This window comes from Cetorhinus maximus, chromosome 26 (assembly GCF_964194155.1).
Source record: "Cetorhinus maximus chromosome 26, sCetMax3.hap1.1, whole genome shotgun sequence".
NCBI classification, from domain to species: Eukaryota; Metazoa; Chordata; class Chondrichthyes; order Lamniformes; family Cetorhinidae; genus Cetorhinus; species Cetorhinus maximus.
Genome location: NC_135904.1, coordinates 35,226,315 through 35,243,521, shown reverse-complemented (window position 1 = coordinate 35,243,521; position 17,207 = coordinate 35,226,315). Strand labels below are relative to the sequence as shown.

Sequence of the window (17,207 nt, the reverse complement as noted above, 5' to 3'; positions counted from 1 at the left end):
CTAAAAGTTAGCAAAGCTTATTTACCTGACAGTTACAAAGGGAGATGTATATAATTACTGGTTTCTATTGGTCCTGTTCTGTTCTTATACTGTTGAGTAGAGCAGACGTTGTAGTTGATTTGGCATTTGATCACAGACAACAATGCCTGTGTGCCAGCTCCCTTATCGAGAAGGCAGAATAATCAACATATTGTTTTGTTACCTCTGGTCCTGCATCTACCACAGTTCTGCAACTAAACAGCACCTTTTGATTCTGTCTTGAATGCCATTATCCCTCCAAACCCTATCCCCCGTCCCTCCCACCCAAATTGTTTGAGTATAGCCATCAGTTTGCACCTTCAAGTGTGAAGGCAACTCGCCACTTAACCTGTGGTCAAATCTAGCTTGAGAATATTGAGTGGATTTGCATTTTCCCCTGTCCAGATTCATCTGAGGAAATAGAAAGTCCCACGTATAGATATGGTGAATTCAACCTGACTCCTCCCCCAACTTTAGTTCAATCCCCCTCCTCACCTGCTTGTTCAGGCTATGCCCTGAGCTGAGCTTTAAACCCCTATGTTCCAGTTATCAAAACCACATTTTTCCACCTCTAATGGTGCATGCCTCTGCTTTACCTGGCCGCCACAGCCATTAAAACTCTAATATATGTTCTAATTACCTTTTTAAGGCTCAATTTCTCCAGCATTCATTTCACCGTTCTCCTGACTTTTGCCCTAAGACCAGCTCTAGCTTGACCAAAATTCCATTGCCTAGATTCTACCCCACACCAAGCTCTGCTTATCTATTGCCACTATTTTCATAGCCACCACTGGTTTCCTGTCAATCAACGCAACAAAATACATCATTTGACTTTATTAGCAATTATTAATTAACTAACGTATTGGAGATGGCAGGGCAAGTGATGTGCTGTGATTGCAGGATGTGGGAGCTTCTGGATACTGGTGTGATCCAGGGCAAACACATCTGCAGTAAGCGTTTGTGGCTGCAGGAACTTCAACTTCAAGTTATTGAGCTGGAGGCCGAGCTGCAGACACTGCAGCATATCTGGGAGGGTGAAAGTTACCTGGACATTTTATTCTAGGAGGCGGTCACACCCCTTAGATAAGACTCTTCTGATTTGGTCAGCGGTCAGGAACAGGAGGGTGTGACTGTAAATGAGGCAGGTAAGGGGACCTAGAGGGTGGGACTGCAGGAGACTTAGCCCTTGCGATGTCCAACAGGTTTGAGGTTTTTTCAGCTTACTTGGATGAAAGTGGGGCTGCAGTGTGGATGAGCTATCTCACCTTGGCATCGTGGTACAAGAAGCCATTTAAGCGGGGGAGTTGCAAGGAATGTACTGGTAGTAGGTGGCAGCATATTCAGAGGGATTGATACCGTTCTCTGCAGCAAAGAGCATGAGTTCAGAAGGCTGTGTTGCCTGCCTGGTGCCAGGGTTCAGGACATCTGCTCGGGGCTGCAAAAGAACTTGCAGTGGGAGGTGGAGGACCAAGCCGTCATGGTCCATGTTGGTACCATTGACGTAGGCAGGACAAAGGAGGTTCTGCATAGTCAGTATGAGAAGCTTGGCACGAAATTAAGAAGCAGAACCTCAAAGGTGGTAATCTCTGAATTATTACCTGAGCCACTTGCAAATTGGCATAGTACAAGTCAGATTAGGGAGATGAATGCGTGGCTCAAAGCCTGGTGTGGGAGAAGTGGGTTCTGGACTGTGGGGCACTGGCACCAATACTGGGGAAAATGGGGTCTGTACCATTGGGGTCTATACCGGAACCGTGCTGGGGCCGGTGTTCTTGCAAGTCACATAATTAGGGAAGGAGAGAGGGTTTTAAACTAAGTAGTGGGGGCAAGGGTACAAATTTGGGAAGATGTGGTAAATCAAAGAGTAGAGACAAGGCAAAAGAGAAAGATATTATTACAGGAAATGAAAAATGGACAGTGACAGGAAGGGATACAGCGTACAAACCTAACATTAAATCAACAGAACAGACTAGAGGTTATAAAAAGAACAAAAGGATCAAACTAAAGGCTCTGTATCTGAATGCACAAAGCATTCAAAACAAAAACAGGTGAACTGAGAGCGCACATAGAAATAAATAATTACAATTTGCTAGCCATTACCGAGAGATGGCTACAGGAGGACATGGGTTGGGACCTGAATATTAAAGGTATAGGACATTTAAGGATAGGAAGTGAGGAAAAGGTGGAAGGGTGGCTCTGTTAGTTAATTATGGTATTAACACAATGGAGAGGGATGACTTAAGTTCTGGAAACTAGGATGTGGAAATGGTTTGGGTAGAGATGAGAAATGGTAACGGCAAGAAGTCACTTGCGGGAGTCGTGTACAGGCCCCCTAATAGTAACCACATGGTAGGATGGAGCATAAAGGAAGAAATGGGAGCTTGTCAGAGAGGCATGGCTATAATCATGGGAGTATTTAATCTACACATATACTGGGAAAGTCAGATGGGCAAAGGTAGCCTACGTGAGCTCATAGAATATTCCTGGGATAGGTTCTTAGAACAGCATGTTCTGGAGCCAACCAGAGAACAGGCTATACTAGACCTGGTATTGTGCAACGAGATAGGATTAATTAATGACCTCATAATGGCGAAGACACCCCTAGGTAGCAGTGGCCATAGTATGATTGAATTTTACATTCAGTTTGAGGGAGAGAGGAGTGGGTTTGAGACTGTTTTTAAACTTAATTAAGGACAATTATGATGGCATGAAAGCAGAGCTGGCTAAAGTGAATTGGCAAATTAGGTTAAGGAATAGGTCAACAGAGATACAGTGGTAAACATTTAAGGCGACATTTCAGAATATCCCCTTAAATAGGTACATTCCAACGAGTAAGAAAATGTCCAAGGGATGGACACCCCCCATCTGTGGTTAACTCGAAAGGTTAAAGATTGTATCAAACTTAAAGAGCAAGTCTATAATTGTGCAAAAATAGTTGGAAGGCCAGAAGATTAGATAGAATATATGGTACAGCAAAGGATGACTAAAAGATTAATAAGGAGGGAAAAATTAGAGTACGAGAGAAAGCCTGCCAGAAATATAAAAAACAGATGGTAAGAATTTCTATAAATACTTTTAAAAGAAATGAGTTAACGAAGTGATGAGCATCAGTCCTATAGAAAGTGAGTCTGGAGAATTGAAAACAAGGAAATAGCAGATGAACAGGTATTTTGCATCAGTCTTTAATATAGAGGATACAAATAACATCCCATTAGCAGCTATAAATCAGGAAATGGAAGGGAGGGAGGAATTCAGAAAAATACAATCACCAGAGAAGTGGTACTGAGTAAATTGTTGGAGCTGTGGGCAAACAAGTGCCTGGGTCCTGATGGACTTCATCCGAGGGTCTTAAAAGAAGTGGCTAGTGAGATAGTTGATGCATTAGTTTTAATTTTCTGAAACTCCCTAGATTTGGGGAAGGTCCTATTAGATTGGAAGATATCAAATGTAACTCCGTTTATGCTGCACTCAAATTACTCGTAACTTCAAGCTGAAGAAGGGTCATACGGACTTGAAACGTTAACTCTATTTCTTTCTCCACAGATGCTCCTGGACCTGAGTTTTTCCAGCATTTTCTACAAAAAGATATAGATAGGTTAAGTGAGTGGGAAAGGATCTGGGAAAATGTGAAATTGTCTATTTTGGAAGGAAGAATAAAAGAGAAGCATATTATCTAAATGGTGAGAGATTTTAAAGCTCTGAGATGCAGAGTGATTTGGGTGGCTTAGTGCATGAATTGCAAAAGGCTAGTATGCAGGTATAGCAAGTAATTAGGAAAGCTAATGGAATGTCATCATTTATTGCAAGAGGAATTGAATACAAAAGTAGGAAGGTTATGCTTCAGTTATGCAGATAACTAGTGAGACCACATCTGGAGCACTGTGTATTGTCACCTTATTTAAGAAAGGGTATAAATGCATTGGAAGCAATTCAGAGAAAGTTTACCAGATTAATGGGCGGGGTGTTTTATGAGGAAGGGTTGGGCATGCTAGGCTTGTATCCGCTGGAGTTTAGAAGAGTAAGAGGCGATTTTATTGAAACATATAAGACAGGGTGGCTGTGGAAGATTCTAGAACTAGGGGTCACTATTTAAAAATGAGTCGGCCATTTAAGATGGAGATGAGATTAAATTTTTTCTGAGGGCCGTGAGTCTTTGGAACTCTGTTCCTGAAAAGGTGGTGGGAGCAGAGTCTTTGAATATTTTTTAAGGCAGAAGTGGTTAGATTCTTGATGAGCAAGGGGGTGACTGGCTATCGTGCGTAGGTGGGATGCAGATTTGAGCTTACTATCAGATCAGTCATGATCTTATTAAATGGTGGAGCAGGCTTGAGGGGCTGAATAGTCTGCTCCTGCTCCTTGTTTGTATGTTGGTAAGAAAATTTACAAGGATGATACCAGAAATGCAAGGCTCTACATATCGGGAAAGAATGAACAGGTTTGGCCCCTTTTCTCTTGGGGGTGGTGGGGGGAGACTGAGGGATAACTTAAACGAGATTTTTAAAATTCTGAAAGGTTTTGATAGAGTGGATACAGAGAATGTTTCCTCTTGTGAGGAAGAGCAAACTAGAGGTCATCAATATAAGATAGTCACCAAGATATGCAAGAGAGAATTCAAAAAAAAAACTGCTTTATCCAAACAGTGGTAAGAACGTGGAACTCTACTATGGAGTGATTGAAGTGAATGGTATAGATGCATTTAAGGGAAATCTAAACAAGCAAATGAGGAAGAAGAAAATAGAGGGTTATGATGATGAATTTAGATGAGGAAAAATGGGAGGAGGCTCGAGTGCAGCATAAACACCAGCATGGACCGGTTGGGCTGAATGGCCTGTTTTTATGCCATACACGTTATGTCATCCTATGAATTAATAATAACTGTCCAGCACAACCCATCTATAACCTAGCCAAGTTAACCAGGCCATATAAGCTATGTAATCCTATGTAATTTTTAATAATGTGCCCACCACCATTGGGTTAAAAAAAAACACCTTTTGACCCGCCAAGAGAATTCAGAAAATAACAAAGGAAAACGAGACCACTTTTTTCACAAATGGGAATAGAAAGCAAAGCTGAAGGTGTACGGTATTCTTGCAGGTCAATGAATTTTGGGGTAACTTGGACAAAGACCAGATTCTGTTAAGACAGGTCAGGCCTGGAGCTGGAAATTGCAGGAACAAAATGTAAACGGGCAATCTCTGAAAGATTTATTATGTGGGAAGTTCATTCAGTCCTTGTGTCCAGTAAGGAACTGAAGATGTGCTTCTGACTTTTGAGCAGCCAGACTCTCTTGCATATATTATTGATCTAGGTTTTACTTAATGTTTCAATGCTGCCTCAACAGGTTAGGCTTCTAAAATGTATTACCAATGGAAGGGATGTGTGCCTTTTCTGCTATAAATTGGTAAAATAGAAGATTACACAAATGTCTTTGAATTATAAATCCTGAGAGATTTCATTTCTTGTACAGTTGTGAGCCAGTTGGTTATATTACTGGATTAATAATCCAGAAGCCTGGACTGGTAAACCATTGATTTCAAATACCTCCATTACAGTTAGTGATTTTGAATATTTTATTTTTGTATCATATCTCTCTCTTCGCCACGTACATCTCTTTTTCTTCACTATATGCCTCTCTGTTTGCTGTGTATCCCCCTCGCCTGCCTCATGTATCTTGTGCTCAGCATAAGTGGCCATGCAGCTCTCAGATTGTTATAAAATTCCATCTGCTCACTAATGCCCTTTATGGAAAGAAATCTGCCATCTTTACCCAATCTGACCTGACATGTGATTTCAATCCCTTTGTAATTGACTCCCAACTGCCCTTTGAACTGGCCATTCAGCAAGCCACTCAGCTATATCATTCTACCACAAAAGAAAGAATAATGGGCATAAAACTGGTTTGGAGTCAGAGTTGGCACATCCAACTCTGATGACCCTGGGTGTCATCCATGCTCACATTTGGAGACTGGTGCCAAGGTCATGGAGCTGCCCCTCAGACTCGCCAAGCAAAAGCCTGATGTAATCATACTCTCAGAATCATGCCTTTCAGCCAATGTCCCAGTTCCGCCATCACTATTCCTCGGTATGTTTTGTTCCACCTGAGGATGGGCAATAAATGTTGTCGTCCTCAGCAATGCCCATATCTCAAGAATTATGGCTTTAAAACTGGCTGAGATCTTAGCAGTGGCAACGGTCATTGGATTCCGCTTTGCTCATAAATTTCCCCAAACAGACACTGCTCCACATTTCTGGAACCTCCTGAGACCGGCTTTCCCAGAAATGCACAACTCAGGGCACGTGGGGGAGCTCTGTCAAAGCGGAGTAAAGTTGGGGTGGGGAGGAAGTTTCCCGGGAAGTTTCAACTTCTGATGGGAGTTGGTCAGAATTGGGACAATTCCGTAGGACTTACCTGGGTAGTTATCCAGGAAATGTCAGACAAATTAAAACCTAGTCTAACATCTGGGTAACTGCACAACTGATTGTCCAATCACCCTTGCTCAAACCAGCCTCCACCCACCCCCGACAGTAGCCCACCCACAGCACCTAGCTGCTGTATGAGAAGTTTAAAGGTCCATTTTGAGTGTTGGTGGTGGGTGGACGGGCGAGTGGTGGTGGGTGGCGGCCGGTTTGAGCAAGGGTGATTGGACAATCAGTTGTCCAGTTACCCAGATGTTAGACTAGGTTTTAATTTGTCTGACATTTTCTGGATAACTACCCAGGTAAGTCCCACGGAATTGTCCCAACTCTGACCAACTCCCATCGGAAGTTGAAACTTCCCGGGTGATGCCCATGGAGGTCCGCTCGTCAGGACCTCCACAGGGTCCCTATGCACACCTTCAGCCCCATGTCCAGATTTGGCCGAATATGTTGTGTAACTGCTTGTCAAGTGATTGGAAGAAACTCATTTGAGCACGTTAAATACCACCCAAGTTTTATTTAATACCAGTAGGCTTAAGAAGGTAATGCTGTACAATAATAAGAACAAAATACTGGAAATACTCAGGTCTGACAGTTTCTGTGAAGATAGAAACTTAGTTAATGTTTTGGGTCAGTGACCTTTCATCAGAACTGAAAGGGCATCCGTCTGAAGCATTAACTCCTTCTTTCTGTTTTTATTTCAAATTTCCAGCAGCCACACTATTTTGTTTGTATTGTAGCTATAGAGTACTTGGGTTTGAATACAAGGGGAGGAATGTTCAATGTTCAATTCAACGTAAATGAAATGTTCCAGAATGTGTGGATTAACTAAGTATACTAGGCAGAGTGGGCAAATAGAAACCAGTAATGTTTTTATCCTGTTAAATCCAGGTCCATTATTCCCTATTTACCTTAATGGTAAATATATAAAGGGGTTGGAATCTGTAAATTAAAGGGGTTGGAATCTGTAAATTTGGTGCCAAAGGTAACCTTGGAAAAACTTTTAGTTCTTTGCAAATATGCTATAAGTAATCACAAACTTTTGACGTTAACCAATGATTAAAATTAACAGTACCACTATAGCAATTTGCTTTCACTTCTAGTTTCTGTTCTCGCAAGTCCTTGAAAGTCATGGAGCCTTCTACTTTGTTCCATCTTGCAGTTGAATTAGGATTTTAACAAGTGTGCCTTTTGGCACTCAATTACAGAAAGCTGCTGCTGGGTTAGAGCATTATCTTTAAGTGTTTAGGGGTCCAGCTTCTCATATCCTATCCTCCCCTTGTTTAATGCTTCCAAACTGTCGGTTCTACCATAATTACCCTTATTCCAGATTTCCATTCCTGATTATCTTTGGGTGCAGGAAGTTCAAAAGTAAAAGCCAATAAAACCAATGCAATAACAAGTGGGCATTTTTGCCTCAATGAAATCACTTCGAGAACATAATACATTCTGTTATCCAATAGTCACTAGCTAATAACTTTAAGTTTTATGATTTTCCTTAGTTCTGCATGTCCTTTTCTGGGGTTCTCACCAAGTTAAAGACTCTAACGTTAGATCCCTGAAGTCTTCGCATACAAATGTTTTAGCATGCTGGTTGAAGTTCTTTACTCTATATTTTAGTAGAATTGTTGGATCTGTTTATGTGTCATCACTTCTAAAAACAGCAGAGTAAAGCATTTCTCATCAGTATGTCCACCTCTGGGTGTTACTTTATGGCCACTGGCATTGGCTGCCATATTCTAGACCATGAATTACAGCCATGTGATGTGATAGGTCAATGTGGCTGCATGGCAATTGCTAAAATATCAACTTGGAAAATCTACAATTGACCATTGTTCCCTTCTCATCTTGCATTTTCAAAAATAAAACCTGATCAAATAATGTACACAGCAAGTAAAGAGAATTAAAGGGATCCTACTCCTGTGAAAACCCCAGTTATAGGACATTATTTTAAGCTCATTATTAACTAACTAATTATAAATAAGAGCTAACGTAACTTGTAATGTCGAGTAAGGTAGTTGTAGTTCTTTGCCGTTGCATTTTTATCAATCTGATTTTAAAATAAAATAGTTAATATAGTAAGGTAATAAATGGAGAAAGAATGTATGAACTGTTATATGTTTACTCAACCTTCAGTCCACAACCAATAATGGGAAGAGGGAAAAGGGGAAGAAAGCAAAGAGAGAAGAAGGGAAGATCTATTAAAAGAGAGGGAAGAAAGGGAAGGAAGAGGTAAGAAAAAGGGCTAGAAGGGAAAACAAATTAAAAGAGGATTAAGGAAAATGTAGGAGGAAGTTAGAAACTGTAAGATTGGGGTTGTGATGAAATGGGTATCATGTGCGCAGTGAAACCAGTTCATAGAAAACTGTGGCTCAGCTTCTCATTAAGGTGTATGCTGATCTTCTCCACAGTAAGAAGTCGATCCCGTGATTATTCGTGAGCTTTTAACAGCAGAACTGTAGTAATGATGAGGAAATTTTTATGAAGACAATTATGCTAGTGTCACGTTTTTGGCTTTTTGGCTCTGTTTGCCCTTTATGGGGTTTATGCAGTCTGTGCTTTCCTTTGCAAGAACCCTTCGTATGAAATGTGTAAATTCATTAAATCAGTTTTAGTAATGTAACCTTTAAACAGCTGGTTCTTGACCTTTTCAGTTTTAAAATTTTGCGTAAACAGGGGTAGCCTTCTGAACTGCCATTTTCTTTTAGGTGTTTTGGCAATCTCTTTAAAGCCCAGCCCAACCATCTTCCTAGAACTAAACATTACCTCTAAAATATTAACATGAACCAAGAGCTAGATATTTGTTACACTGTTAATGTATTAAATATTGAACAACTTTTGTACAAAGTTTCAACCCTGTATTCAGATTGTCTTCCACCTCATTACAGTGATTTTTATGTTTTTGCTTTAAGTTGAATTTAACAAATTAATTGGAGGTGCATTTACTAAGAGATTTTTCATTTTTATTTAAAATATTAATTGCTGCATAACATGCCTGACAGGTGTCACTTATCTCTCGCCTGTTCTCTGAACAGCTGAATCCTTTTGGCATAATGCTTGAAAATTTGGGATTACTGTTTTTCTCCTATCTAATTGAGCATTTCTTTCCTATTTCCATCTGCCTTACTTCCATCTTTATTCAATTTTACTGTTTTCTCCCCACCTGCAGCCTACAAACTGTTTGTGTCAGCCCCTAGGCTACAATGGCTGTGAATTCTATGAACTGCTGTCCAGAATAGTAGAGGAACTGTGAAGTTCAGGGCTCAGGTGCTTGTCCTGACTCAATGAAATTGTTTCATCTTGACATGGTCAAGAGCAGTTATCAGGAGAGGAACACTAGAGATGCTCCCCATGCCACACTTAAGTGGTGTTTCAAATATTTATTCCTTATGAGGTAAGTACCTAAAGCTGAAGTAATTTAGTTGCCTGCATTACCATCGCTACAAAAACAGGTCAGAGGCTCAGAATCCTGCAGCGAGTAACTCACCTCCTGACTCCCCAAAGCCTGTCCACCATCTACAAGGCACAGGTCAGGAATGTGATGGAATACTCTCCATTTACCTGGATGAGTGCAGCTCCAACAACACTCAAGAAGATTGACATCATCCAGCACAAAGCAGCCCACTTGATTGGCACCCCATCCACAAACATTGACTCCCTCCACCACCGCACAGTTGCAGCAGTGTGTACCATCTACAAGATGCACTGCAGGAACTTAACCCTGGCACCTTCCAAACCCACAACCACTACCATCTAGAAGGATAAGGGCAACAGACGACCACCTGGAAGTTTCCCTCCAAGCCACTCACCATCCTGACTTGGTAATATATCACGGTTTCTTCACAGTCGCTGGGTCAAAACCCTGGAACTCCCTCCCTAACAGCACTGTGGAGTGTACCTACACCACATGGAGTGCAGTGGTTCAAGAAGGCAGCTCACCACCACCTTCAAGGGAAATTAGGGATGGCCAATAAATGTTGGCCTCGCCAGTGATGCCCACATCCCATGAATAAATAAATAAAATATTCTAAATACAGAGATTAATTGGGTAGTGGAGCAGGATTGAAACTTGATGAGGTGGCGGTTGTGTGGCAAGGCTGGCCAAACAAAAGCTTTGCCCCTAGTGGTGATAGGAAAAATAGCAGCTATTCAATTAAATGAGAAAAAAAGATGGGCGACAGAAGGGGAACAAAAATGGTATAAGAATTAAGAGTAGCTATGAAGGATGACAGGAACAGATGGCAGAGGGAAAAGGGCTGGAGCAAATGGGCTCTAATGTGATACGTGTAAAGAATAAACTTGAATAATGAGAAACAGCTGTCATGAAGGAGGGGTGCGGAAGGGAGTGTGGTTGGTTGGTGGAAAGTCATGAAAACATTTGTTTAACTGAGCCTTTACTTCATTGCCAGCTAGCAATATAGAAATCAAGGGTGCAAAAAGGAATGAGTTGTAGCAATATTTGTGATGGAAGGGTTTTCAACATTAGAAAGGAAATATATTTAACATGATGTATAGCTAGTGCCTGGGTTGAACTAAGGAATTGAAAAGGGTCGACTGCAATTTTGGGATTTTACAGATTGTCAGCTTATTGGGAAGAAACCAAAGTGGACACTTGAGTGTAGAAATGAAACCACAACAATGGAGGATTTCAACTATCCTTAGGTTAAAAAACTGCTGAGAGAGGAGTAAAATGGGCGAGAGTGACTCAAGACTCATTTCTGTATCAGTACATGACCAGGCAAGAAGCAAACGGGATTTGGTTCTGAAGGAAAAACTGGGGCAAATCACAACATCCAAGGTGTTGTGGGCAGGGTGGGGGGGGCGGGCGGCGAGTGTGGAAAGCTGGTGTAGGGGAGGAAACGAGGCAAATGATCAGCACAACTTTAGTGTTAAGAAGGCTAAAGAGTCAAAAACAAAGTTTAATGAAGGGGAGCAAGCTACAGAAGGATGGATGAGGATTTAGCCTGGATAAACTGAAAGGACAAGTAACCCTTAAAGCAATGGGCAAGACTTAAGTGTGAAATTGATGCACACAGTCAAGAAGCACTCCAAGAGGAAGGAAGCGGCTGTGTCTAGTGTTGCGTTAGGCAGATTAGGCTAAAAGTACAAGTTTAAAACACAATGAGACAAAACTAGTGAAAATGTGTGAAATGCCTTAATCTGAAAACTTAATTGGACAAAGAACCATAAATTGCTTTTTGTGTGGACTTAATGTAATCTAGGCTGTGAAAATAATTTGACCAAAAACCATAATTATGCAAGATTTGCAATATATTCTTGCCCCAATAATAAATGGCGCTCATTACAGGTGGGTATGGTTACATTGCCTACCAAGCCCCTGCAGCAAGATATCACTTTGAGACAGGCTCCCAGACTCCCTAAGAACTCTCTCAGTTGCACTTGTACGCCCGTAGATATTGGTTGAACAAGGACCAAAAGTTTGCCCCATGAAGCTGAATCCAAATAGCAATTGATCTGCCATTGTGATATTGTCAGAGCACCAAGGGACGAACTTTGACAAAAGCTTGAAATTTGTGCAGCTCCAAATTCCTGTTGGCTCTGCAGATTGGTACCTCAGTAACACTGTTAAAGACACAGATCCCCACTCCTAATATAAAACACCATCACAGACTGGAAGAGGATCGGGGTGACAGTGGGAAAGTCCTGGGTGCAGCATTTCCCCAGAGCAGAGGTTCTGGGATTTTATGTACAAATTATTAAGAAGGGATGGAACCAAAAAAAAAGGTCATGGTGAGATTTATTGATAGGAGGCCTTCTGGAGCAGTGGGTAGTATCCCTACTTCTGTGCCAGAAGCTCTGGGTTCAAGCCCCACCCTGAGCCTCCAAGGTGCGTTCTTTAGGCAGCCAAGCAGGCTGATTGTCAACCTGCAAATCCTTCCAGCATGTCTATGGCAGCCAGTAAGAGTAGGAGAGACTCCTGGTCAGTCATGCTTGATGCAAGGTGGTACTCTTCAAGCAATAGCCTTTGGCTTTGGGCTTGTGACCTGTTCCAAGGGAAACAAACTTAAGCAAGAGCTTTGACTGCCTCATGCATCTCCAGACACAGGAAATCCTCTTAAATCTCATAGATTATTGTAGGTAAGGAAATGGGAGAGTGGCTTAAGGAATATTTTGCTTTTGGTATTTGGAATGTGGAGGTAGAAGGGCAGCTAATAGTTAAGTTCATAAAGAAATGAGGGCTGAAATCAGTAAAGTTTACGTATCAAGCACCATATGATATCCATAGGTTAGGGAGGAAGTAGTGGAGGTGTCATCCATGATCTTTCAGAATTCATTAGATGGACTGGAAGTGAACAAATGTTATAATTCTATTTATAGCGGAGTAAATTTAGCGATTATTGACCGGTTGGTCTTGTTTCAGTAATGGAAATTATTAGAGATAAAATAAATCAATACTTAGCTGAGCTGATTAGGGATTTGCAAAGGGAGGTCATGTTTGAGCATAAAATGGAAGGTAGTAGCAAGATAGAGATAGCTGAAAGGAATGCCGGAAAGGGTTACCGTGGATGAGAGATAGAGGCTAGTAAGTAGCAAATGGATTTTAAAAATATTGCGAAATGTGTGGAAACAAGGAGAGAAATTATTTTTAATTTTCTCAGCTTGTGTAGATACATAAATTCTTGAATGAGGATGAATAAATTTGGGAGTTTGGATTGTGAGGATGGGGTGGTTTGTTGTGATTCCAAAACTACAGTTAGGCTATACTTTGAAAGCTGTACAATTTGAGGTTCCTCACTAAAGAACTGTAGCTGGCACCGACTCAATGCAATGTACATTTATAGCATGATTCAGTGGGGAATCTGAGAGATTTGATCAAAGTGTTAGACATGGTAAATGTAGATTTTCTGTTCATGTGTAAATAGAAGATGACACTGCCTTGACATGGTCTCAAAATAAACGATTTTTTTCTAATCTTCCCCTTTAATTAAAACTAAGGTAGATTCCCTTGCAGGGGGCACTTGACAGGTACACAATATGTGCTGTGCACTGCACCTGTCAGAGGACAGGAGAAGTTTGTTCCTAACTGGGCTTGTTTCGTCAGGCACCCTGCAGTTGCGTGATCAGGAATCTGAGGCAGAACAACCGTAACCCACCCTCTGGGCGGAATCGTTCCAGATTTGCACTAAGTGAAGTAGTGGGCAGGTAAATGACGTTTTACCCACTGGCCACAGTGGGGGGTGTTCACGTTTTATTGTCCCAAACTCGCTGCATTACTTATGCATTCCCAGGAAACATGCCGTTTCCATGGCAGGCACACCATTAACTCGCTGCCTCATCACACCGGGCACAATGTTTAAAGTCCAGCTACGCGCGCACATCTCGGTACTTCCAGCCCATAACTACTACAGGGAAGATGTCCATGAAAGACAAAAAATATTGCAGTCCCCAGGTTTAATGACTCATCACTGGAATGCAATTTGGACGCTGTGGAGGCCCACCGTGATGTCCTTTACCCCTGCTCTGGCCACAGGACAGGTAGCAGCATTACCAACCCAGCATGGCAGGCAGCGATGGTCAGTATCAATGCTGCATAGAACAGGTTGGCCATCCAATGTAGATAGAGGATGAGTGATCTCATCCGTGCAGCCAGGGTATGGCAACCATCTCGTCACTCTAAACTCTCTCACTCAAGCTCATCACACATTCACGGGTATCTCACTCACTGCCAGCTCAAGGGACATCACCACCCATTCTCTCACACCCTCACATGTCCATCTGGCCTCTTCTCCTTTGGAGTCTGCCTCCTCAACCCTCACCATCCTGAGGCCACTTGCATAGATCAACATGTGCCCCCCACACACACCCTGGGATACCCTCCTTCCCTTGTACAGCTCTCGTCCTGCAGCCTCTTCCCTTGCCTGAGGCCACTTCTCCCCCTTCCCCAAGCAAGCCCTAGCCCTGCAGCCATTGAAAAGCCACCCACACATGGCTGATCTGGTAGGTAGAGACCTACCCGTGAGCCCCCCTTAAAAGTGATGTGGTGCTGTCTGTGAAGCCTGGCGCTGATGACTGCGAGTGCCCGCCGAAGCAAGGTAGGCAAACAAACCTTGAAATCCCGAGCGAAGTGCAGCCCGCCAGGTGCACGTTGCTTACGTGCTGTTGTGAAACACATCGGCGTGATTTCCTGCTGAAGTGGGCGGACGCTCCAACGATGAGTCTGGTGGGCTGGCCTTATAATGATATACTGATGTATTACAATGAGGTTCCTGATGTCCGATGGCGGGAAACACGGCCCACCATCGGCAGGCAGAGTGGATGATCGCAAACTGGTTTCACGCTGTTATGAAACCAATCGCACCATCTTGTTCACTCACCCCACCGAACAAGCCAATTCTCGTGGGCAAGGAAATTCCTGTCCTCTCTCATTAATTGGTAACATTGGGCCTGCATCTACTGCAGGTTTTCTGGTGGTGCAATGGGGAAAGATGCTAACTGCTCTCTCGGCCAGTTCTCTCCGAGCTGTGCCTGAGAACTCTGCATTGCACAAACGGAACAATAGGGACTTTCTACCCTGTTCTCAAGCAGTGCCACATGTGCTGATTAGTGCTAAACTCGTTATAGCATTCAGGGAGGTGCTGGATAATATAAAAGTGTGGAAGAAAATACTGTGAATGACAGAAAATGGAACTGTATAAAATTATCTGCTGCGGCATTCAGGGATGCTTAGAATGTCCTTGATACTTGTAAATTATAAGCTAAACTCAATGGTTCTTTTTTTAGTACCTGCTGAATTTTACTGTTTTTAAACTGTTTTTTGCTTTCTTTTACAGATCAGTTTCCAATCAGCTGCTGCTACTATCCCATGAATCAGTACCAAATCCCCAGAGTGATGGGGACCATACAGAAGATAACCAAGAAATGACTAAAAAAGATTTGCAGGGTAATTCTCCTTTCGGATATCATTTCCATACAATCTGATAAAAGCATAACTTTAAATCTGCTTGAGCACAAAAAATAGCAACATTAGGTACTTTTTAGAAGGATCCATCTTGTGCTCAATATTGTAGGTGAGATGATTTGATTGAAGGCATTTTTAGATGGAGAGTAAACAAGTGTAGTGTAGGATGCCTAATGTGTCAGAGCAGTTCTTCAGTCACGTTGTGTGTGGAGCATTTGCAAGGTGATCACTTTTAATTGGGCAGAATCTGAATCTCCACCTCCAATTTCAAATCTGTTCCAGGCTGCACAGACTCATTTAAAGTTGAATTATCTTTCCTTTTTCCCTTCCTTTTCTTTTTCCTTTCCACTCATCTTTCTTTCTTTCTCCCTCCCTCCCTTCCTTCCTTTCTTTCTCTCTCACATCCCCCAAATCATGCCCCGATATCCATATGTAATATAAGATATGTATCTGGTGTCCAGCCGTTGCTTGTTGCAGGCACTAGGCTGCCACAGTTGGCCTTGCCATCACTGAGGAAAATCATCCAGAGTTTCTGCCCCTGTATAAAATCTGTTTGCATCTGTAGGAATCCGGCCCCATGTGCACGTGAAGAGAAGGCTGGACCAGTCAGGTTTGGCTGCAGTGCCCTCCATGGTGGAATAGCCTGTCTGGCACCAGGCTCACAGGAAGCATAGCTATTTGAGCATATCAAAGAGCTGGCATCTTCAGGAGGGGAGTAAAATAAAGCAAAAAATTGTTTTTATAAATTTTAGATTAACTGCATGAGAATTAAACTTTCCACTTGACCAAAATTTATAAACTTTTCACACTTGTCTGCTGATAATAGCAAAATCCTGTTTTTTTTTAAAACGAAACTCCAGACAGATTAAAATGGTGCAGTGGAATTGGAGGCAAAAAAAAGTGCTTGAAATTTCAACTGGTCTGATTCTTGTGGCAGATTTGGGTGGGAATCAACAGTTAGAGAGAGCAACGCTGGACAGTTTTGACAGATCATTAGTGGGGAATAATGGCGAAGACTGTTCAGATTACTCCAGCTCGTCCAAGAACACAGACACAGGGTACAGCTATGATGCTAGCACAGAGAGTGAGGCAGATGACTACATACCGCTGGAGGAGGTTTCACGGAGGACTAAGAGAAAAATAGAGGAGGCATACACAGATCTAGGTAAAACTTTCTTCTTGGGATGTATACTATGTGCAGATAACACTGTGGCGGTTCTCTCTTCCCCTCTTTCACCTTTCCCCATAGGGATGCTGCATATGATCCATATACAGGTTGTTCATGGTTAATCAAGTTTGTAATTATCTGTTAAAGCTTCCACATCCGAAGAAATTGCACAGACTTCTTCTGATGGACAGGACAAGTCCCCTGAAAAACCCAAGCAGAAGAAGAATCGTTGTTTTACCTGCCGAAAGAAAGTGGGACTTACAGGTCAGTACGGTCTGCTGAGCAGGAATTCAGGTCTAAGGCATCTACAAATAGGGACAGACACCCCAAGAGACTGACTGGGTGTGTGTCAATGCTGAAATACATGGGTGATGATGATCATTTTACTGGTGACTTGAATTTTTTGTGTGTCTAATTTACCTTCTTATTAACTTACTGTTGTATGTCTACTTAAGTTAGGATAAAGTCACAAACCCTTTGCTAGGATTTTAATTAGAATTTTTCACTTCTGTCATTCTTTTTCTTTTTGATCTATCTGTGCCTTAGCCAGTGAAGCAATGAAATTTATTACTTTGCTAATGTTACTATTAGCATTTGATCATGTACTAGAGTAGCCTGATGTTCCCATCCCCTCTGCTGGCACTGGGCTGAACCTTACCTAAGATTGAAAACTTGGGATTCATG

The 17,207-nt window shown here is 42.1% G+C and overlaps 1 protein-coding gene across 11 annotated transcripts in view; it reads left to right on the top strand.

Annotated features, from left to right (window-relative positions):
- zfand6 (zinc finger, AN1-type domain 6) overlaps positions 1-17,207 on the top strand; it is a 54,415-nt gene that overhangs the window by 27,563 nt on the left and 9,645 nt on the right. For 10 of the 11 annotated variants that reach the window (XM_078530466.1, XM_078530467.1, XM_078530464.1 and 7 more), the window contains 2 exons: positions 15,228-15,337; positions 16,671-16,787. In XM_078530466.1, coding sequence (XP_078386592.1) covers positions 15,228-15,337; positions 16,671-16,787 — 227 coding nt within the window. Of the gene's footprint in view, positions 1-8,571; positions 8,668-15,227; positions 15,338-16,670; positions 16,788-17,207 lie in introns of all 11 variants that reach the window. The other variant, XM_078530468.1, reaches the window with a different exon arrangement.